Below are 21366 nucleotides of genomic sequence, written 5' to 3'. Positions count from 1 at the left end.
TGCACACAGCAGGATTGGGTACTGCTCACGAGGTATATGCTCATTCCATAATTTGAAATGAGGAGCTATAGAAGCATTGACACACTTTCTGTTGTGGAGGAACAGAACACGGAGATGTAGGATGCTCATAGTCACTTATGGAAAGAGGCAATTGAACAAATGTGCTATAAAGATTATGAAGCAGTGCCCCAAAGGAAAGCTCATTCTGGTAAGTGTACCTCTCTCAGTTACTGTTTGCGGATTTGCTGAGCTGCTTCCCTGTCCGAGCCCAGCACAGATCAGTCACTCCATGCAGCCACGATGCTGCCCATAGCCTAGTTTAAAACCTTTAATTTCTTAAGAATTAATCTGAATAAAGGATGCTTTCTTTTACCCAAAGCTCACGCTGAGGACTGGATCTGCTATGCTGTCAGTGTAATGGAGGAACAGTACTGGGGTACATTGGGTAACTGGTAGGTCTTGCAGTCCATACGTTAGTCTCCAGGGAGCCGTAGTGGACAAAAGTTAATCATGTGAGACAATGTCATAGAAAACACAGTGTTCAGAAAGATTTTTAAGTAGCTTTTCATTTTTTTCCCATTGCTTTTGGAATTTTAATTGTTTTGGTTTTCATCCTCGAGGAAGAAAATAAGTCACATGAATTTCTGATGCTTCATTTGACTTTATTTTAGCTTTAAGATACAACTGTGCACAGATTACAGAATATGCTCCTTGGCACTGAAACATGACCAGAGAATACAGATTAGCAGCTACTGAGGATGCTTTAAAAAGTCACCTTTAATGTCTGAGCTCAAGGAAGGAAAAGGTCAGTTCTTTCTTCATGGTGAAGCATAAGGCAGTGAAACCAAAGAAGTTTTTTGAGAGCAGATACTCAGTTTCATTATATGAGTAGATTTCACTCAACAGCTGCATTTTAAGTGTTTCTGAATTTGTGAGAAAGAACCATTAAAACAATAAAAGGAAATATCCCCTCAATCCACCATTCTTCTCTTACCCCACCCATGAATGGACTGGGCATTCTTTTGAGTGATCATCTTTCTCCACTACTTTATAAGAGCAAGTCTCCTTGTTGAAAATGCTTTCACATTTCTCTTTGTCATAGTTGACTGGCGTCATATAGCTGTCATTGGGAAAAGAAAAAGAGGTGATGAGACCAAGAAGTAAGCAGCTCCCACTTCAGGTGATATCTGCACCTTTGATATGAAGAGGCTATACTGAAGAGACTTTTGGGAGCAGAAAAGGGAACTAGTACAGAGCTCCCAGCTCAAATGTTACTTAGCCTGCTGCTTCAGCAGGATGAGGGGAGAGCTGTGGTTTTTCTGGTCTGATTTACACCCAAGGGATGTTTGTTGTGTTTATTTGTTATTCCAATATCACTGCTTTTTCTCTTCACCCACGGTATGGAACTAACATTGCATGAGTGGTTGGGTATCACTATAGGAAAAATTACAGACAGGCAAAGGTATCTTGAGCTGCTTCTCAGAGGAAATTGGGGCAATGTGTGGCTTTGGGAAGATCTGGACTAGGATCAATAGAATTTCCTAACTATGTGTCCTCTCTTGAATCAGTAACTTGCCTGATGTTTTAGCCCTGAGAAGAATTAAATTCTCCTTTTATTTTAAATCAAGAATTATTTCTTAAACACGACCTCTAGAATTTCTTGCATGTTCAGTGATGATGGTGTTGGATTAATGCATAACTTTGTGATAGGAAGTGAGTGACAGAAGGGTTATGGTTATTTCTCAGGAACTCCTGTCTGAAGGGAAGTGGTTTGTGCTGTATCATGGCAGCAGAGGAAATCCCCCACTGCTGCTCTGAACTCACCTAGTGCAGCAGCTAATTCCAGTCCTGTAACAGGAACAATCATTGCAGTCGTCAGTCCTCCAGCTGGAATGAAATTCATGGACCTTTCCTTCCTCGTCAAGGCAACCTGAAAATGTAGTGTATGAGCAGATTTCAGTGTCAGACCTGTTGCACTAACAACACTGTTGCATGTACAAAATGGGTGGGATCGTTGCTGGCTTTTAGTATTAACATCCCTATCTTCCAAACACGGCGGTTCCCCAACAAAGCAGGGTGTGCTATCCTCATGCATGGAAAAGAGTGACCTGTGTCCCTCTGTCTCCAGTAGTTCTTAGCAGGTTTCCTGGAGTTGTTCATCTTCAAGTATGGAATTTGGAGTACCTAGCAGAAAGACAACTAGACACAGACCTGGACAGGATTAAAAAAGGCTTTGACTTTCCTGCTTATTAACACCATCTTTTGTTGACTCCTCATTTAAAGCAAGACTACATATGGCTAGAAAACTTTTCACAGCCCTCAGCTGCAGGGAGAAAGAAAATATTGGATATAAAGTTCCTGTTCAGCAGTCACAGAACAGACCTCCTAAATAACTGATCTGGAAAGCAGGAATTTTTTGAGAACAGAACAAAAGAGAGTGGTGGGGGTTTTAGGTTGTGTCTTTGCCTACAAATGTTCTGTTTCTCTGGCAATGTTAACTCATTTCTTCAAGTAGTAGCATCGGCTTTCCCAGGTAAAGCTGTATTTTAGAGCACTTAGGGTTTTTTTGCATATTGGCACACATCAACTCTTGTTGTGTCCAAAAAATAGCATGCTTCTCTTTTGGGAACTTATTTTCCTGTAGCTCTATTCATCTGTAGACTGACAGACTAGCTGTGTTCAGGAAGAGCAGATCCAGACTCAAGGGATGCAGCCCTTCTGCTCTTAAGAATTTGCTTCTGGATACAGAAACAAGACATGAGTAAATGGTGTGGTGCTGAATACTTGTAAAGCTGTTTCCTGTTTTATACTGACTACACCCACTTAGATACTGGTCCTTCTCCCTTCTCTGGATTTCTAGATGTGATTCCATTGTAAAAGTATGAGTTACTACTTCATGCAGATGGGTAAAACAAAACTATGCTACTTCCCTGGAAAAAGATCATTCCTAATTTGGTCTGTGTGAAGCTCCCCAAATAACCTGTTCTTTTTGTAACATATTACAATTTCCCCTCTCTCCATACCCCATTTCCTTCCCATTTCCCACTGATTCCTCTTCACTGTTTCCACTTATTTCTAAATTGTGACAAATTGCACAGAATGGACAAATCAAGCAGTGATTCTGATGATGTCTGTCAAATCGAGGGCAGCTGATGTCTTACCTACAACCACACCATTAGACATCCCTGGCTTGAATGGCATAAGGGTGCAAGAAGCATCAGACAGTGGCATGACGACAGCAAGAGCAAGAAGGCATGCCAAGATGGTGCTCTGAACAAGAAAACAGAATTCATATCAATCCTTAGGTACCTATTAAGATGTCTTGATGATAAATAACAGGAAAATACATTGTGGTTTCAAATCAAAATCCAATTTTCTTTTGCACCTTAGACACTTTAACATACTTATCAGGTATACTGAACCATTTTGAAGAAGCAGAGGCAGAGCACTATGTGGGAGGGGAAAAAATGTCTGTCTTTCCAAGCTGTTAAAATCAAGCATTGACTGCTAGACCTAGATACTGTTCCTGAACAATGTGTGTTCTATTCCTTTCCACTTCCCATTAATTTTTCTTGTCCTTTTTTTCTCTATAGGGTTGGTCAGCAACTGTTTCTTCCACTAACTTCACTTATAGTTGCAAAAACTTCTTTACTGCAGTCTGAAGAACTACAGAATGTTTCAGCCTAATATTGAAGGATTAGGAAAAAATGAAATAACTTTAGCTGAAGCTGAATACTTAAGTCTTGGCCCTGTACCTGACTTGCAGGTGTCACTTACAACCTAGATTATTCTATATTCTGTGACTTTTGTCAGTGGGTTTTTTCTGTAAGTTCAGCTGAAGTTTCTCAGCTAGTGGCTTATCCTTCAGTATTAGTTTGAAATCTCTGAAGGGCTTCCTTTGGGGATATGAAGGAAATAACTGCAAGAATTCTAGGATGGAATTAGCTGAAGATCTTGGTAAGAGAAGAAAGGTAGATGAGGAATAAACAATCACATACACATACTGTACAAAAGTGTGTTGTTTTGGCCAGAGTAGGACTGGTGACTTATAAAAGGAAGTCATCCCTGAGACATGAGAGGAGGCAAATCTATCATTTTACTTTGAAGAAGAGAGGTTAAAACCCACAAAACTGCAACAGAGTGGCAAAGGAGTAAAAATTTAAGATACCTTTTTTCTGAGTTCGACAAAGTGTTCAGATATTATCCAGACTTTTCACCCCAAATTCTTACCTGCCTTTGCCTCTCTTTGACTCTTGCTCTCATAACACAGAATTCATACATTCTCCAAGCTGCTTAGATTGCCAAGTACTGAGATAAATTCAACAGAAACTCCTTTAAAATCTATAGCAACATACCACGTTCTTTTACAGTAAAAGATGTAAGGACTCACCATGCTTGCACAATTATGAGACTTCCACTAAGGAGACAGCCTGTACAAAGCTCATCTTCTCGGAGAACTTATATAGAGAGGGAATTTGGAATAACAGCCCTTGAGCAAACTGACCATGCATGTCTAGCACCAATGAAGTTTCTGCAAAATGACCTCATGGGTTGGACATTATTAAGATGAGGCAATTACATACAGGAAGAAAGGTTTGTTCTAACAGACACTGGAGAAATAGGTGTGGCTTTTGTGCCACACCAGATTTGGGAGACAGTTACAGGAAGCACTTTTCAAGCTTAGAAGGAATATTTTTCACTTGCCCTGAGAAAACCATTAGAGACATGATGATTGTCATGCACAACAAAATTGCATGCTTAGTTTGAACTATCTAGGGTTTAAAAAATGGGTCCTAGATAACCATTTTCTTCCTTGTTCAGCTTTCCATCATGTAGAAGGTCCATATGCTCAGATCCTCTATGAAAAAATTGGCATTTTGTATTCTATTTCTTAATTCTTATAGCCAGTGAGAAACTGTCCCTTTTCTGCAGAGGCTGGATATGTCAGGGGCAGACACACTTTCCAAGTGCTTAGGACAGTGATTTGATAGCAAAGAGGTCCAGTATGGTCCCCTTTTGCTTAGCTTTCACCCACTAGGTTCAAGTATTTCAACCTATGTGGCCCTTCTTGGTGATGATGTCTATCCCTTATTACCAGAGCTGCACAGCTGCAATACCTGAATTAATTACTCTGACTGTGTAATTGTGGTGACTTCTTGAGTGGTTCCAGGAGCAGAGGCTGAACTCCAAGTTAGGTTGGCTACTCCATGTCTTCTACCCAAACTCCAGAGTTGAGAGCTAGCTCAGGAAGCCCATGGGAGAAGGCCAGAATTAGTGCAATGCAGGTCACAGTGAGACCACTACTCCCAGAGACATTGTAGCTGGCTTTCAGCTCAGTAGGTTGGATAAATTGGTTTTTCTTCAGTTACTAGATCATCACTCTTTGGGATGACAGAAAAGAAATGAAGTTCTTGCAGTTGTTCATAGGTTTGATAAAGCTGCCACAGTCAGCCTGTCACTTGTAAGCTAGACTTGGCAATGCTGATGTATGCCCTGCCCTGAAATGGATGATAACTAGCATGTCCTTGACTCCTAATCCTGGACATGTCAGCCCTGGAAATTTCTTTCTTGAAATCAACAGAGCCCACATATCCCCTTTGAAGCCAATTGAACAGCATCATTGTGGTTTGGGATACTGTCAGTGTTCAGACCATGTGCATTTTCCAGTGAAAGGAGGGAAAGGCACAATAGGATAGCAAAGTATTACACTCTGATCCTAGGCCAAAGCTGCCTTTTGTGATGGTTGCAGTGAAGATGGAGAGAGTTCAGTCTCCTTTCTCATGTCCTGCTCCTATGCTGCCTGACCTAATTGATGTACATCTGTGGGATGCCTAAGGATGTGCCCTAGCTTTGCATGCTGGCTCTTCATAACCTTTAGGTACTGAGAAGTAACAGTTTGCTCTTAGCTGATGATACTGTGGGAAGTAGCACGGAACCCTGCTCAAGGTATTGGCTTCCCCATGTCCTCAAAGGTGATCCAGAACAAATGTTCCGTGATATTTTGGAATAAAAGGACCATTAAATTCCACTGCATTTATTCTGTTAAAATTACTAAGCTATTTAATTCTTTTTCTTCTTGAGTGTTGTGTACTTGGCATGCAATATTTTGCTTGTCAGGCACCCTGCAGCAGTTCTTGTATGTGAATAAAAATTACCAGCCACATGGAAATTTGTGATGCTGGTGTACTGGAGTGAAATTTAAGGAATTTGTTACAGCCAAAATGAAAGAAAAGACAACTTGCTGGGCTGGTGTCAAGTGACAGAGGATGCGCTTGTTGCTCAACTCTGCTAAAACTAAAAATCCAACCAACATGCTTGTGCGTTTGCTTTCTCAACTTTTCAGACTGCTCAGCTGCTCCCATTGCACGACTTCCCCCGGTTTTCTAGATGCAAGCTATGCAGAGAGCTATGCAAGCTATGGAGGGAACTTGCAAGCAGTTTTCTTTGGACCATAGCAGACAGTGACCTGCCTAAGCCTGGGCAGTGTTAAGGGACAATGAAGAAGCCTTTTGCATGATCTGTGAATTCAGAGAAACCCTAACAAAATGCTGTGGTGCTGAAACCACTCACAGCAGCAAACTCTATGCAGATAGTCCATTCATGTATTGATTATTGGGGTCATTTGTGACCCACATAACATTACATTTCTTCATGTTGTTCATGTATAGGATGATAGGTGCCCTGCTTGGGTGGGAAACAGGTATCTCTAACAGGTGTAGCTCTGTTGAACTCTTACATTGGCTTCCCAACCAGTTAATTTCTTACTAAAATCATTCTAAGAATATCATTGCTCTGGTCACTTCTGTGCCTCCTTTCCACTTATGCTGATAGATAGAGTATCCTCTTTCTTCCTAAGGCAGGCAGAAGTCTTGGAGACTTTCTTGAAGATTTAGCTTGCTATTTTACTCTAGTCATTCTTCAGCTGGAGTTTCTGGTTGCATCTCACTGATAACAACAGAGGTAATCAGAGTAATACAAGACGATCAGCCTGGGTTTTTCTGTGTGTTTTAGTGCAAGGCACTCAACAGACAGAAATACAGCATGATTTCAGAGCAGTAATGTTATTAAAACAGCCCAATAAATCAGCTAATATCTATGGACAGCTAAAAGCTAGAAGAGGTGCGCTAAAATGAAAGCAGTCCAAGAACCTTGTTTCTTAGGCCACCATTTCAGTACTACTCTCACGTTCTTGAGAGGGGATCAGCTTTCTCTGTGGGAGAGTAAGTGCAGGACACATTACAGCAGTTTGTGTATCCAGTCACTTAAACCAGTAGTTGAGATGGAAGTTGATTCTTAACACTATTGAGAGGGGAAAAACAAGAGGAAGCATGAGGTGTATCAGCTCACAGATCATAAGTAAACATGATTTTACAAATAAACTCTTCCTGACATTAAACTGACAATGCTATGTATAATGTACTTTGGCTTTACTTTATTAAAGTCTGTCACATTTGTGTGTAAGAAAGGACAAGTGTGTTAAGGAAAGGCATAAGCAAACAACACTGAAATATACAGTGCACCGTTTACACAAGAACATATTGTAAAGGTGGTAGACGGAAGTTTTATCTTGGTGGGGACACTTTTCTTAAGTCTGAGGTTTATATACCCACAAACCTCAAAGCCTTTGCTCTCAGATCTTTCCCAGCATAGAATCAAATATTTGTATTACTTTTATAAGCAAGGTATACAGGCAGTGCAAGCGATTTGTCCCAGGTAACAGGTGGCAGAGAAGAAATTTGAATTGAGATCACAATTCAAGATGGGACACCCAAGCTTGAGACAATAATATCATTTCTTCTCTCATCTGAACACACCAGTCTTCTTCCATATGCAGCCAAGCCCCCATCCATGAGTCCAATTTCAATTTTAATTCAATGCAGTCTCAGCGGGATGAGAAAGACTTAATTTTTCATCTTGGTGCAAATGTCTTTTTAAAACATGGGATAACTTCTCAGCTAGCCTGGAAAATCCTGTCTGATCATGACCCCAGGATGAAGGATCAGTGCTAAGAAAGGGACACAGAGACAGACAAAAAGATCTAAAGAGCCAGCCACAAATGCCAGGCCATGTTTGTAATGAGGAGACCTCCATCTCTGAAATGTGGGTAGAGCTGAGGGAGGTGGCCACAGATGCTGTACCAGCAAGAATAAAAGTCCAGAGGCAGTAAATCAAAATGAATAGGAGTGGCAGATTCAGCCAAAAAGGTATCTCCAGCTTATGGGAAATGCCAAATATCCTGCACTTCTAACTTCCATCTCAACGTATGTAGTACCAAAAAGATCTTAGAAATCCTCAGTGAACCAGAAAAATGACAGAAAAGTTTATTCCACAAATTAAAAAACCCACAGTGACTCCAAACACAGCTTTTTATCTTGATCCTGCAGCTGATTAAGCAAATGAAGACTGTATGTCTATGAAAAAGACTTTTTGTGGAGCCGTGACTTAAGGAATCAGCTATAGGAAGGGTGGCAGGTGGGAGCATTGCCGTAGTTCCATCCACTAGTGCCTCTGGTTTTGTGGAACTTACACGGTGCGACAGTGGACCCTGCTCTGGCCACGTTGGCACTGGAAGCATGCCTTTGGTCCTCCAAGTGGTAGCAAATTTGTCTGGTCTTTCATCTTGAACACAAACTGCACATGCATGCACAAAATGAAAGGAGGCTTAACCTCAATTTTATACCGCCAGTTACTTAGTTCAGCATCCTTTGGACTTATTTCTAGGGAAATTCAGTTAATTTTGTGTATATCCCACCTACAATGTACTTCAGCTCTATTTAGAGAACATGAGCTTTTCTCCATTTTCTAAACCTGTTAGTTACTGATTCCATGAAGACTAAAAGCCATGGTTGGAAGTTATTGCTACAGGACTCAGATGGGGATGGGGAGGGCAACCACAGAATGCTTCAGCCAAATCCAAAGGATATCTTGGCTTTTGGGATCTCTTCTCTTTTTTCTTTGCTGTTTTCTGCTGTAGTGTGTAAAATCCTGCTTCCTGCCATTTCTTGTCCTACACCCTTCCTGTCTGACTGAGATGGGCAGCAACTAGAACAGAACACCAAGAGAGATTTTGTGACTTGCATCTCTGACTGGTTTCACCAGAATTACTGTCATGGGTTAGCAAGCATAGCTCTGGATTTTCCTGCAAAGAGCTGCTTACAGCTTCCTCTGTGACCTGACAGAACCTATCAACTGGCTAGTTTGAATATTGACAATTTTTTAAGCCACTTAGAATTTTGACCACCTCTGTGATCCACATTTAAGAATGGACAAACCCCAGGAAGCTCTCACTCTTTTTCCTTTATGTGTTTTCTGTTGTTCAGGAAATCAAACAAGTAATTTTCAAGAAGCATATGCTTGTTTTCTTTTATTATGGAAAAATGTTACCATTCATCTTTGAAATATTGTATGTCTGGAATAGTTTACTTAGAAATTTAAATGTTATTGTATTTTTGTGGGCTCGTTCTATTACTATTTTGCATTATATATTTAGTTATAATATTAAATAATAATAAGATGAGCCTAAAACCTTTTTTTTTTCATCAGCAACACTGTCATGGGTTAGCAAGCATAGCTCTGGATTTTCCTGCAAAGAGCTGCTTACAGCTTCCTCTGTGACCTGACAGAACCTATCAACTGGCTAGTTTGAATATTGACAATTTTTTAAGCCACTTAGAATTTTGACCACCTCTGTGATCCACATTTAAGAATGGACAAACCCCAGGAAGCTCTCACTCTTGCTTCCAGCCAGAGGACTGGTAACTGGGCTGGGACCATGTGGAGCCCAGCAGCCCTGCCAGGACCTTCTTGGGCCGGGCCCGGGTCAGGACACGGCCATCCTGGAGCCGATGGGCCCTGCTCCACCCGCGGCCCCTACCCCCCAGTCTTGCTGCGTGCAGACAGCGCGGCCCGGCTCCCCCCTCCAGTGCGGCCAAGATTCAGCTGAAGCTGCTCTGCTGTCCGGCAAAGACAACAATTACACTTGAGCTGTTTAGGTTGTAATAACAGTATGCACTACGCAGTGGTGCGAAGAAGTAAGCCCAGGAAATCCTGCAGTAAAACCCCCACAATGTCTTGGAATACTTCTTGAAAGTAATTTATCGCTTTCTGACAGCAAACTTGAGCCAGGAGAATTGCTCTCCCCCTCTTTGAGAAAGCAAAAAGGAATGGCCACCTGAAAGGGTGTAGAAAATGCAACAAATTTCATGTAATTTTTTTCACAAAATGACAGCTAGCATTTTATTTTTGAAATCCTTAAAATGTGAAATATGCTTCAGATTAAATACATTTGTGGTAGTGCCATGTTTCTCTGATCATATACATGTCAACAGATTGAATTTGAGTGCTATAAAATCTTAAGAATCTGAAATTTGGACTTACTCTGACAATAATGGGTTGCTTCTAAGGGGATTTTGTATGGTATAACCTGTGGATATAAAAATGCCAAAAACTTATTCTCCAGTGTCTTACCAACACAAAAATATTTCTCATTTGGAGAGGAAGTTCTGTTGGGGTTTCTGAGGAAGTTACCAAAATTCAACAAGTTTTTCTTTAGTCTTATTGCCGTGAAGGATGGAAAACAGAACTGGTACCCCCCTGTTCCTACCCTACGCATTTCATTAATTTTTAGTGGTACATAAATAATGAAAAGAGCTCAAAACAGAGGATGAGAGATGTGTTAGCCTGCTTTCCTGCAGATGGATAATCTCATGAATAAAAATCCCAAACCAGTAAAAATTACCTGTGGCAGTGTTGTTGAGCATTTCTCCACTCAGAGCAAGGGAGATAATTGCTAAATTCGTTTTATTGGGGGAAGGGGGGGCTGAGGGGAGGAAAGGCAGTTTTGGTATTGCCAGGTACTCTGGTAATAGGAAAACCAATACAATTGCACATTGACACTAAAAAGTCTATTTTTATAGACTATATGCAATAGTCTATATATAATAATATGGATCTATACATACCGAATTTCTGGGTCTCAGTAAATTCACACAGTCTGTTCTCTGGAGCCTCTGGGCCAAGGCTCTATGTTCCTTGTCCTGGTAAACCCATCAGAATTAATTTTCTTTCTTCTCCAGTGTCAGCTCTTGTTTGTGTTGAGCTGTTCAGATTCTGCTTCAAGTACAAGTGGTGGAGGAGGTGCCCTTGCAGTGGAAGATGGGCTTCCCCACCCACAGATAACTTTTGGAAGGATGTGCTAATCACAACCATCAAATATGCTGGTTCTTCCCAGTCCCATAACCTTAAAAAATATATTCTCATGAGATTCAAAGCCTGTGCTAGATTTCTTTTTTTGGTCATTCACACTTTTACTGGTGCTCTCAGCAAATCAGAAATCTTCTTGCACTAAGAAAGTCGTCTTCATCTGTAAGAAAACTGGCACCCAGATTCTACAAAAACTCTTGGAACTTTACAGGTAATAAGGCTCTAATTTAAAAATAAATAAATACAGGTCCAAAAAAGGAAACTAGTAGAATGAAATCCTACTTGATTTAAAAGTTAACTTAGCAACTGTAAATCACTTAAAACACAAAGTCTTAACAACTAATATTAAGAACATGAATATGACCTTTTGATAGAAATGAGAAAATTTATCTGATTATGCATTTTGTAAACTGAATTAGAACAATTAGGAGATTAGAAGTGAGCTACTGAAGTCTTCTCTTTTATGAGATTTTCCCATGTCACCATGCTTCTCTGTGATGGCAAAGCATCTGTTGGAAGAAGAGGAATTCCACAGTGCAGAGAGGTTTGGAGCAGGTGTTAGCCCACACGGGCCTGGAGAGCACAGTGCTTTGAGGGGTCATCCTTCTCCACCACATCATAGTCACAGAGCTTTCTGTTGATAATTATTACACATTTCTCTTTGTCATAAGAAACAGGAGTAAAAAAGCTGTCAGTGGCAAAGAGAAAGCAAATGTTAGCTTAAGGGCTTTCAGTAGCTCTGTGACATGGGTGAGAAGAGGCTCACTCATGCCCTTACAAACTCACTTATCCCCAGTAATGGAAAGCTGTGGTCATCCTACAAGCAGTGATGGTACCAAGAAGTTCAAACTTACAGGGAACAGCATTCCATTACAGTTCGACTGCAGCTGCATCTGTAGCAATCTTCTGTCCTCTCAATGTGTCCCAAGGGATACAGTTTTCCATTCAGCATACAGCCTGCATAAGACAGCAGCAAAACAGAACATGTTCTTTAAGCCTTCACCTAAAAGCTGAAGAGTTTAAGAATTATTTCAGCTTTCCTGAAAATGTTCTCCCAGGCAATAGTAAAGTACAAGGATTGGGGTTTTACTCTGTCAGCTCCTGAATGAGCTCTATGTGCTGGAATAGCACATAGCAATAGCAACCTACCACCAACAGCAATAATATTGCTGCAACCATACTCAGTTATTTGTTTTTCCCCTACTTTCGGCAACTTGCTGCTGGAAACCCCTATTTGTGTCTTTCCAATGTCTTCCCCCTCCCTTGTATTTTGAGCCCTTCCTGGCAGCTCCATGCAGAGCCAAGCTACCGCAGAGCAATCAGGTGACAGGACCTTCCTTGTTCTTACCTCTGTATGGCCTCCCTGGAATTTGAAGTAAATTAATGCAGTAAGCATCACCCAGGGTCACTATGATGCTCATTGCGACAAGGAAAGCCAGAAAGCTCTTCTGTAGAGAGAAAGAAGCAGATGGTAATTTCTCCCCTGTTTATGAATCAACATATATTATAGAAACTACTGCCCTCTCTGTAGAGCCCAGGCCATTCCTACGATGCTCATCAAAGGTAGTACTTGATGTCTGTACCTTTGGGATTATGTGAGCACAAATTACAGGAAAACTAGGCCATAGGACTTTGTTGGTCTATTTATCATTGCCCAACTCTTGATTCAGATTCTGCAAACACCTTTAGAGGCTTGGAGAGCTGGAACAGGGCACCATTTGAGGGATCAAAAGTGAAGAGCAGAAAAAAATACACAGACAAGATATACACTTCTTTTCATTGTAAAATGACATGTTTTAAACTGTATTTCATATTTATAAGCTTTAAAAGCATGGTCCTAAATGTTTGCAAAACTCTGAGTATTTTCACAAACATTTCTGAGGAAAGGATAACAGCAAGTGAAGGACTAGCAGATAATCTGTACAGTTTCTTGCAAAGAATTACAATACAAAGAACAAAATTCACAGTAATCTTCACAGAGGTGCCTTCCTGTCTTTGCATCTTGCAGGTTTGAAATACAATCTAGCCACATTTAAAATGTGTAACCAGGTGATTCTCTTAAATGCTCTCCTGTTGCAGTTTTAAAGCAAGGACCTATCTGTATCCCCATTAACAAAAAGCCCAAACCAATCTAAACCTTTGACTTACCATTGTGGGATGCTTGGCTTCCAGAGAGCTCTAAGTTTCCAGAAGAGCTGAAGTGCTTTATGTGGAATCAGAGAGCAAATATTTTATGGTGCCTTTATGTTGTGCAATTCAGTCTAAATGGGGGAATGGGGGGGGAGGGGGAAGCCTGCTCAATGCAAATGCAGTTCTTTTGTAATATCCAAAGAAATCTCTGAAATTTTTCCAGCTGGCAATGAGAAAATGTTTGGTTTTGTAGAGCACTGACCTGGGTAAATTGTTGAGTCCAGAACTCTGTATTCCTTGGAAGCATTATGATGAGGGAAAAATGCCTTTCTGATGGAATACAAATATTGATAGCTAAGCTGTAGACAATATTATCCAGCTAGGTGATTTTTAGGTGGGGCAGAAATGCATGTGAAATCCCTTCTGCTATCAGTGGGCTGGAACATGCTGACTAGTGCATTAGGTATGAATAGCAAGTGGAGCTTTTGCCAGATCTTTGCATACTCATGGTTAATGCTGTGGTGCTGTGCACTGAAAGGCAACCGAAGGTACTTGGCCATTGCCAGGATCAGAACCTCTTAACATTGAGGCCTCAGCTGAAGCTGGATCCCATGACAACATTTCTCTTTCTCTTCCACCAAAATAAGATATATGATAATAAACTAATTTTCATAAATTTTAGAAGAAATACTTCCTCACTTAACTTGAGAGGCTTTGCTAGGGAAAAATTTCGAATTCTGAAACATTTCAATGTTGCATGGCAGAGTTCCAGGTTACAACAAGCTGGATATTAATCTTGGTGTCTGTACTTCTCAATGTCTCAAATTAAAAAGTATTCCATCAGGAAACTCCAACTTTTGTTTTTCATCAAATTTGTTCTTTTTATAAATAAAATTTAAATAAACACATGAATTTTGAAAACCAAATTTTCTCAAGAAACAGTTCTGTGAGCTACTTAGGGAGGAAGTGTTTGACCTCCATGCTGAAAATATTACTTCCCTATGAAGCTGTGGCTGTTTTTTCTGTAAGCAAGAATATTCTTTCAGGTGTATCAGCTAAGGTTGTGTTCTGTGTAGTTTTGACATGAGCTAGCATGAAACAGCAAAAGTCATTCAGGACAAGTTTCAAAACTGTTCCTCTCCTGCAGAATATGAAACCCCTTTGGGTAAAACATACTTTAGAACCTTAAGCAACATGAGAATGTTTGTTTTCACTTGCTCCCTTTAGAAGAATGATAGGATGGAATCAGTGAATGGGAGTAAGATCTTTAAAAGGCATATGCAAATGTCTATACTGGAAAAAGCTGAGCTGCCTCTTTATTCTGGCCCCTCACATTTTTCATCTTTACAGGAACCAGTTGTAGAGAAACACAGAGCTGTTGACTGATATCCAGTGTGCAGCACAGAGAACTTTAAAAGGTGAAGTATGTAATACCAGCGCCTGCAAAATCCTTGGATTTTTTTCCCCAGACCGAGGTATGTTATTTGGAGGTCTAAGAAGCCTTAAAACACAGCTCATAAGCAAATTACCAAAGCCAGAGAAAATACACCACACTAAATCTTTCTGATTTTAATAATGGCTCACAGAGCTTGAGGTGAATTGTCTTGTGAAGGAAATACCCCTGCTGGATAAATGTAGATTGACTCTTGTTTTGGGGCCAAGTGAGGATCCCTGCACTAAGAACGCTCAGTTGTGTGTAACCTCATACTTTCACAAGACAACAGACTTGTGATTATGGAACTTCATTAAACAGACCACTTGTTTTGGAAGGTGTGTCTCTTTTCAAACCATGGAACAGTTAACTACAGACTGTTGTGGTTTTTTAATACCCAGTTCTGGAGTGGAGAGCTCCATGTAGAAGCAGCATTTAACAGGCTTTTGTTGTCTGGTCTCATATATGTGGGCAGATTTAGGACACTAGCCATTGCCAGATGGGACATTTGATTTCTAAGCTGAACTTCATTCCCCTGTGATTGTGGGGAATTGTTATACTGAGGAGACAGAAGGAATCTGCATTATTAGTACCTCAAGCTCTGCTGCCATGAAGAAGCATGTCTCCAGGGGCTGATCTAGATTTCTTTTTCAGAGTGGACAAGAACCACTAAAGCAGCACAGTGTGTGCAGACTTTCAGGATCAGGGCTTGGCAGAGGACAAGTCACAGTGTCAGAGTTTAAAGTTTAACATTGCTTTAAACTTCAGGGCTGGTCAGAGTGGGTGATGGAGATGAACAGTCGCTGCCAGTTTTGGGTGATTTCATTGATGAAAATAAGGAGAAAAAAATGGGAGAAATAGGATGATGATCTCTCATCATCACTGATTTTTCTGAGGTGTTAGCAGTACAGGTGTTACCAAAAGTCCTACAGCCAGTTGTGTCCTATGTGCCCTGAGTAGGAGCCATTGCACAGCATGTCCCAAACACTGCATCACCTCAAAATGGTAACAGATTGTGACACCTGGCTAGAAGAGAACCTGTAAAGCATGACAGTGGCTTGTGCCAGGGTACTGGTGCACAGCATGTCAGAGTAGAGAGCCAAATGCATTTCTTTCTAAAAGAAGGTGACATTTCCCCATGTCACTGCAGTAAACAAAACATCAGTATGAAGCATTTATGGATGTTTCATCTCAATTTATTGTAGTCAACAAATGCAGTGATGACAGAAATGAGACACTTTATATGATTATGCATTTTGTAAGCTGAATTAGAACAATTAGGAGATTAGAAGTGAGCTACTGAAGTCTTCTCTTTTATGAGATTTTCCCATGTCACCATGCTTCTCTGTGATGGCAAAGCATCTGTTGGAAGAAGAGGAATTCCACAGTGCAGAGAGGTTTGGAGCAGGTGTTAGCCCACACGAGAATAGACAAAACACTCCTTTGAGGGGTCGTCCTTCTGCACCACGTCATAGTCACAGTGCTCTTTGTTGAAAACAACTTTACATTTCTTTTTGTCATAAGCAACAGGAGTAGTAAAGCTGTCAGTGGCAAAGAGAAAGCAAATGTTAGCTTGAGAGCAATAAAAGTTTCAATAGTTCAGTGATTATAGCTTGGACTACTGCTGAGTGAGAGAGCTCTGAAACTATGGCTAAGGGCAGCTGAGCTAGCTTGACTACCATGCAGCTGCAGCTTCCAGAGCCTCAAATGATGTCCTGTGCACTGAACTGTGTAGATGTACCAGGATGCTCAGCACTAGCAAAGGGATTTCTAGCACAGCACTCTGCAGTGTGACATAAGCACAGGCTTGGCATCTTTTCTCTTTTTTTCCATTAATTTTTCATTATTTCCAGTTTGCATAAGATGTGGTGACTGCTCCCTGATAGATTGTGCCCCCTAAACAAAGGCAAAGATCATAATCAAGCAGTTTTGGACCTTTGAGAAAGCAGAAGAGGAGGAAAGGAGAATGTTGGAGAGATACTTCAGAGCTGAGCCTTGTCATTCTATGGTAGCATATTCACTGGAGAAAAGCACCTCAGGAAAGGAATTCAGTTCATCATAAGCTCTTTAGAGAAACTTCACTTAAGTCACTCCTTCCTACCCCCACTTTCTCAGCTAATGAAAGACTTAACTGCAGTGGAAGATGGGTTCACAAGTTCCTAAAAACTTAAAGGCAAGCACCAACTGGATGTGCCCGGAAAGGCTTGTGTCCATTCCCAGTCAGCAGAAAATGAGCTATGGCAAACACAGCTAAGGATCCAAACAATCAAGTGCTATGTGTTGCTTTCAGTAGCTCTGTGACATGGGCGAGAAAAGGCTCTCTCGTGCCCTTACAAACTCACTTATCCCCAGTAATGGAAAGCTGTGGTCATCCTACAGGCAGTGATGGTACCAAGAAGTTCAAACTTACAGGGAACAGCATTTCATTTCAGTTTCACTGCAGCTGCATCTGTAGCAATCTTCTGTCCTCTCAATGTGTCCCAAGGGATACAGTTTTCCATTCAACATACAGCCTGCATAAGACAGCAGCAAAACAGAACATGTTCTTTAAGCCTTCACCTAAAAGCTGAAGAGTTTAAGAATTATTTCAGCTTTCCTGAAAATGTTCTCCCAGGCAATAGTAAAGTACAAGGATTGGGGTTTTACTCTGTCAGCTCCTGAATGAGCTCTATGTGCTGGAATAGCACATAGCAATAGCAACCTACCACCAACAGCAATAATATTGCTGCAACCATACTCAGTTATTTGTTTTTCCCCTACTTTCGGCAACTTGCTGCTGGAAACCCCTATTTGTGTCTTTCCAATGTCTTCCCCCTCCCTTGTATTTTGAGCCCTTCCTGGCAGCTCCATGCAGAGCCAAGCTACTGCAGAGCAATCAGGTGACAGGACCTTCCTTGTTCTTACCGTTTTTGGCCTCCCCTGGCTTGTGAATTTTAGACCAGCAGTATGCATCACCCAGGGTCACTATGACGCCCATTGCGATAAGGAAAGCCAGAAAGCTCTTCTGTAAAAGAAACACAGAGCCCATGCCATGGATTTTATTCCACATTGATTAGCTCTGTTTTCGAAAGCTGTCACTGAACCTGAATCAAAATTAGAAATAACCTTATGTGTACATGAAAATAGTGGAAAAGTACACTCCAGATATTTCCCTGCATTGATGGCTTTTTCATTTACGTGGGAAGATACAAAATGGCATGACATTACCGTCTCAACAGCATCGTTCCCTGCCAAAGTCCCGTCTCTAGAAATCACACAAAACTTCAATAGTATTACAAACTTGAAAGCCCTGTCAAACTCTTGGTCACATTTGGCATTGGAGAGGAGATCTCAGATCTACATCTGTTCCAGTTGGTTTTTGGACATAGGTGGCTGGGCAGAGAAGAGAGAGATAAATGTGTGTCTTTGGGCAAAATTTGAGTGCTGTACATTGTACTTAGCATCACCTGAGCTATCTTGTCAAACCATGAAGACACAGGCTTGGACTTGACACAGCATGCACCTCCTTTTGTCTAGTGGGGGCAACAGCTAAGCTTCGGTAAGAGAGCTTCAGATATGTCCCCTGGGACCTGTTGAACAACCACAACTTTTTTTCAAAAAGCCTACATGGCTTTGTAATGATTGTTATACTGGGGTAGAGGGACTGGAAAAGCAGGAGAGAGCACAGGTTTATTTGGATGGGTTGCTCCAGCTGACAAAGCAAAAGTTTAGGAATAGCCAGAGACTGAGAAGCAATGGCGGAAGTTATTTAAATTTTCTTGATAGCACTTGCAGACTAACATGAAAGGATTTTAAAATGAGTAGGTCTTTCCAAATTACTGTTCTAAACTTCAGAAGCTGTTGATATCACTGAGACTGTTGCTGCTTGAAACTGGGTTTAAAACACCAGTGAGAGGTTTTGGGTTTAGGCAGGGCTGCTGTCTGCCTTGGCTTACTTGAATCATAATGCCGTAAGACGTTGAAAGATCCTGAGCCTTAGGCAGGTGGTGAGCCAAGGAGAAACTCCTCTGTCTGCTGTGAAAAAAACCTTGATATTTTAATCCTTGATGTCCTGCTTTCTTATAGGACTGAGTGACATTTATGGTGTAGTGAAAGCAAGGAGGAGGAGGGTTTATGGAGTGGTCTGGGAAGGGTGTAATGCTTCATTTTCATTGTGGTTCTATGATGTGGAGTTCCTGGGGCTTTAGGCTAGAATAGAGACAATTGTCATGCTGAGCACCATAGCCAGAATGAGAGAAGTTAAGGGGAAAGACTGAAAAACTCCTAAAGTGTGCTATTCTGTAGTGCCTGAGTCAAGTGTTTACAATAACACAGATGGTCCATGATATGTAACTCAAGTCTTTATAGAAAATCCTTCATTTGTTGCACTGTCTTCTGTTAATGTTTTATAATGTTTTTCCTCCAACATTTTGCTTATCATGCCATTCCTGGAAATGCCAGTCAGATGAGCTTGGGCATGCCCCTCTCTCTAAAGATCAAATTTTTAGACCTTCCACTGAAACTAAACAGAAACGTAAGGGGAAGTCTCTGGTGTTCAATCAGGTATCTGAATGAGCTTTATGCTGCAACAACTAAATGATTTTCCAGCTAAGTAACAGAAACTTAGAAATAAAGTTTAAGCAGAGAAAGAGCAGATGGTAATTTCTCCCCTGTTTATGAATCAACATATAGAAACTACTGCCCTCTCTGTAGAGCCCAGGCCATTCCTACGATGCTCATCAAAGGTAGTACTTGATGTCTGTACCTTTGGGATTATGTGAGCACAAATTACAGGAAAACTAGGCCATAGGACTTTGTTGGTCTATTTATCATTACCCAACTCTTGATTCAGGTTCTGCAAACACCTTTAGAGGCTTGGAGAACAGGGCACCATTTGAGGGATCAAAAGTGAAGAGCTGTAGAGGAATTCCTTGTGGAACAGGGGCATAGATACCCCAATGTCTGTACCTTTGGGATTATGTGAGCACAAATTACAGGAAAACTAGGCCATAGGACTTTGTTGGTCTATTTATCATTGCCCAACTCTTGATTCAGATTCTGCAAACACCTTTAGAGGCTTGGAGAGCTGGAACAGGGCACCATTTGAGGGATCAAAAGTGAAGAGCAGAAAAAAATACACAGACAAGATATACACTTCTTTTCATTGTAAAATGACATGTTTTAAACTGTATTTCATATTTATAAGCTTTAAAAGCATGGTCCTAAATGTTTGCAAAACTCTGAGTATTTTCACAAACATTTCTGAGGAAAGGATAACAGCAAGTGAAGGACTAGCAGATAATCTGTACAGTTTCTTGCAAAGAATTACAATACAAAGAACAAAATTCACAGTAATCTTCACAGAGGTGCCTTCCTGTCTTTGCATCTTGCAGGTTTGAAATACAATCTAGCCACATTTAAAATGTGTAACCAGGTGATTCTCTTAAATGCTCTCCTGTTGCAGTTTTAAAGCAAGGACCTATCTGTATCCCCATTAACAAAAAGCCCAAACCAATCTAAACTTTTGACTTACCATTGTGGAATGCTTGGCTTCCAGAGAGCTCTAAGTTTCCAGAAGAGCTGAAGTGCTTTATGTGGAATCAGAGAGCAAATATTTTATGGTGCCTTTATGTTGTGCAATTCAAGTCTAAATGGGGGAATGGGGGGGGAGGGGGAAGCCTGCTCAATGCAAATGTAGTTCTTTTGTAATATCCAAAGAAATCTCTGAAATTTTTCCAGCTGGCAATGAGAAAATGTTTGGTTTTGTAGAGCACTGACCTGGGTAAATTGTTGAGTCCAGAACTCTGTATTCCTTGGAAGCATTATGATGAGGGAAAAATGCCTTTCTGATGGAATACAAATATTGATAGCTAAGCTGTAGACAATATTATCCAGCTAGGTGATTTTTAGGTGGGGCAGAAATGCATGTGAAATCCCTTCTGCTATCAGTGGGCTGGAACATGCTGACTAGTGCATTAGGTATGAATAGCAAGTGGAGCTTTTGCCAGATCTTTGCATACTCATGGTTAATGCTGTGGTGCTGTGCACTGAAAGGCAACCGAAGGTACTTGGCCATTGCCAGGATCAGAACCTCTTAACATTGAAGCTGGATCCCATGACAACATTCTCCTTCTCCTCCACCAAAACAAAAAATTCCTCTCAAATCAAAACCCTGTTGTTACTCCTGTGGAACTGTTCAGGCTTTGACCTGAGTAATCATAGTAGAGTATATGATCACTTTTATATGTGCACTTCCCAAGAAGTGATAAATTTCAGAGTGCTAATCAAGTATTCTGCTTTCTCTTGCTCTGCAACCTCTTTTCAGGAAGCAATATCTGACTGTGTGCCTACCTACATTTAAAAATACTTCATTACAGATGCTGCCAAGCAATTCAAAATTCATTTCTGTGGGTGACTTACTATCAGCTACAGTAAATTTAGCCTATGATTTTAAAGTTTAAAGACTCTGAAAAAATAAGCTAAATCATTTGATGCTTTTTTTCTTAGATTAAATTAAACACAGTTATATACTTTACAATGGTGGCAAGAAAAGTTGTCATTTTTTCCTGTCCACTATGTATTGCTGCGTACTAATAATAATTAATTTAATCCAAAGAATTCAG

General features: G+C 40.7%; 1 protein-coding gene and 2 long non-coding RNA genes across 7 annotated transcripts; 1 reads left to right on the top strand and 2 right to left on the bottom strand.

Moving 5' to 3' along the window:
* Positions 1–641: 641 nt before the first annotated feature.
* LOC103624592 (beta-microseminoprotein) lies at positions 642–20404 on the bottom strand. 5 transcript variants are annotated; one of them, XM_017725961.1, is made up of 5 exons: positions 17669–17760; positions 12057–12159; positions 3162–3270; positions 1825–1930; positions 642–1120 (listed from the first exon to the last, which is right to left on the bottom strand). In XM_017725961.1, the coding sequence occupies exons 2-5, from the start codon at positions 12093–12095 to the stop codon at positions 991–993; spliced, it is 384 nt and encodes a 127-aa protein (XP_017581450.1). In that variant the 5' UTR covers positions 12096–12159; positions 17669–17760; the 3' UTR covers positions 642–990. The 5 variants fall into 5 exon arrangements, with proteins under 5 accessions (XP_017581450.1, XP_017581451.1, XP_008641982.2 ...); XM_017725962.1 differs by lacking the exons at positions 642–1120; positions 1825–1930; positions 3162–3270 and adding exons at positions 11662–11890; positions 20277–20404 and having other exon boundaries at positions 17669–17847; XM_008643760.2 differs by lacking the exons at positions 642–1120; positions 1825–1930; positions 3162–3270; positions 17669–17760 and adding exons at positions 11662–11890; positions 12551–12650; positions 13351–13496.
* LOC108444664 lies at positions 7411–10453 on the bottom strand. The gene is made up of 2 exons (XR_001859293.1): positions 10378–10453; positions 7411–8631 (listed from the first exon to the last, which is right to left on the bottom strand). It is a non-coding gene; the product is annotated as an uncharacterized LOC108444664 (long non-coding RNA).
* Positions 11682–16297, top strand: LOC108444663. The gene is made up of 2 exons (XR_001859292.1): positions 11682–11757; positions 16173–16297. It is a non-coding gene; the product is annotated as an uncharacterized LOC108444663 (long non-coding RNA).
* Positions 20405–21366: the final 962 nt, after the last annotated feature.

Source organism: Corvus brachyrhynchos, unplaced genomic scaffold (genome assembly GCF_000691975.1).
Source record: "Corvus brachyrhynchos isolate BGI_N302 unplaced genomic scaffold, ASM69197v1 scaffold61, whole genome shotgun sequence".
Classification (NCBI taxonomy): Eukaryota; Metazoa; Chordata; class Aves; order Passeriformes; family Corvidae; genus Corvus; species Corvus brachyrhynchos.
The sequence above is the reverse complement of the archived record's forward strand: the minus strand, read 5'-3'. Positions and strand labels throughout refer to the sequence as shown.

Coding starts and splice junctions, on each gene's coding strand:
- LOC103624592 (XM_017725961.1), bottom strand. CDS start 12,095: ATGCAGCTGCAGTCGAACTGTAATGGAATGCTGTTCCCT. Junction 1,931..3,161: donor GTCTAATGGTGTGGTTGTAG/GTAAGACATCAG, acceptor CTACATTTTCAG/GTTGCCTTGACGAGGAAGGA. Junction 1,121..1,824: donor GGAATTAGCTGCTGCACTAG/GTGAGTTCAGAG, acceptor TCCCAATGACAG/CTATATGACGCCAGTCAACT.